At 48.2% G+C, this 1632-nt stretch overlaps 2 protein-coding genes across 2 annotated transcripts; both read right to left on the reverse strand.

Moving 5' to 3' along the window:
- Positions 1-275: 275 nt before the first annotated feature.
- Positions 276-851, reverse strand: Pmar_PMAR013028 (hypothetical protein; the record flags this gene model as incomplete). Its single annotated transcript, XM_002783016.1, has 1 exon — positions 276-851. A coding segment is annotated over one exon (576 nt), but the record flags the coding sequence as incomplete, so codon positions are not given.
- Positions 852-856: 5 nt separating this feature from the next.
- Pmar_PMAR013029 (hypothetical protein) lies at positions 857-1094 on the reverse strand (the record flags this gene model as incomplete). The annotated part of the gene is made up of 2 exons (XM_002783017.1): positions 857-1008; positions 1030-1094. Coding segments are annotated over 2 exons (217 nt in total), but the record flags the coding sequence as incomplete, so codon positions are not given.
- Positions 1095-1632: the final 538 nt, after the last annotated feature.

Genomic DNA, 1632 nt, shown 5'->3' on the forward strand with positions numbered 1-1632 from the left:
GTGAATGATAGCAGATTAATAACCACGATAATTGTAGTGTGTGGAGTGGAGTACGCCGTGAAACGCATCTATCCGTTTCACTGGGGCGAATGAGAGATATACAGGATATAAAGAGTGCAAGAATCATCATAGTGAGGATGTAAGAACTGAGTGGTATTGAATAATAGTGAGACCACTACGAAAGGGAGCAAGATAGCAAGAGAGTTGTCTTGGTTCTCACATATCTCCCCCCTTAAATATACGTAATGAAGTAGAGAATATAATATTAGCTGGCATCATTGATAGTATAGACAGAGGTTTCGGTCAGCGTGAACAGTGTCATCACTAAGACGATAAGTAGCAGTACCGAGAACCTCCTTGATAGTGAGAGGGCCTGTCCAGTTAGGTTGAAGCACACCATTAGACTTGTTGTCGATCCACTTGAGCACCTTCTGCCCAACCTTAAAAGTGCGACGACGCGACAGGCGATCACCAAACTTCAGCATGACCTTGGCCTCAGCTTCTTCCATAGCGTCATGAACTTCCTTGATCATAGCTTCACGGCGAGAGAATCGACGCTTAGCTTCGAACTTAACCGTATCAGTAGTGATAGTGTTGGAAATATCCTCGAACCGTCGACCTAGGGAGCTGGCATCAGAAGAACCCATGAAGAGTTGCTGAGGAGTATATTCACAACTATCATCGAGGAGGCGATTGTTGCAACGCTTCTGAGCAAGAGCAAGGAAGGAAGGCCAGCGATCAGTATTGCCCTTGCACATGGCTTTGAGAACTTGCTTCAGTATCCCGTGTTGCCTCTCCAAAGCTCCATTGCGATTGGGCGAGTAGACTGGAAGTTCCAGTCTGGAACATACCTCACTTGGATACCCCATGACGCAGCCCAACCACGGAAGTGCACCGATTGGAAGGATGTACCGTTATCGGCCACAAAGCATCGTGGTGATCCTACCAAGCCGAACACTTGATTGTCGATAGTACCAGTGATGGCCTTTGAAGTGATCGACGAGACCGCTAAGAACATGACATATCTACTTGCCGCATCCATAAGGGAGAGAGTACATACTTCGAGTTGTGTAGGGTGCTCGGCGGAAAAGGTCCTACAGTATCAATGTACCACACATCATTGACCCCAATAGAATCGCGTAATGATGAGATGATAGGTTGTAAAGGACCACGTCGAGCACGTACATACTGGCAGTAGCATTTACCACAACACGTTGCACAGTGTCGGCGATGCGGAGACAGAAGAAGTCACGACAGATGATCTTGAGAGTCTGCTTCACGCCACAGTGACCATAAGAATGATGGACGTATTGGGCAAGGGACCGACCATATCTCTTGGGAAGTACATACTTATCCCGAATCCTCAGCAGGCCATTCTCATCGATGCGGAACTTGGATAGACCTCTGCCAATTAGAGTTCGAAGCTTCCCGCAGTGCTCATCAGAGTTCTGGGCTGCCTTGAGCCAGTTACGGGCGAGCTCTGGATCGAGAGGGATGGAGCATTGTAGAGGAAAGTCCGTACCAGTTCTCCAAGCCGTGAAACATCGGTGTAGGAGCGAAGGGACCGGAAGAGAAGATAGGGGATCAGTAACCGTGGCTGCAAAGACTGTACAGCAGTTGCAGGTTGATGGT

The sequence above is a fragment of the Perkinsus marinus genome (genome assembly GCF_000006405.1).
Source record: "Perkinsus marinus ATCC 50983 genomic scaffold scf_1104296937780, whole genome shotgun sequence".
NCBI lineage: Eukaryota > Perkinsozoa > Perkinsida > Perkinsidae > Perkinsus > Perkinsus marinus.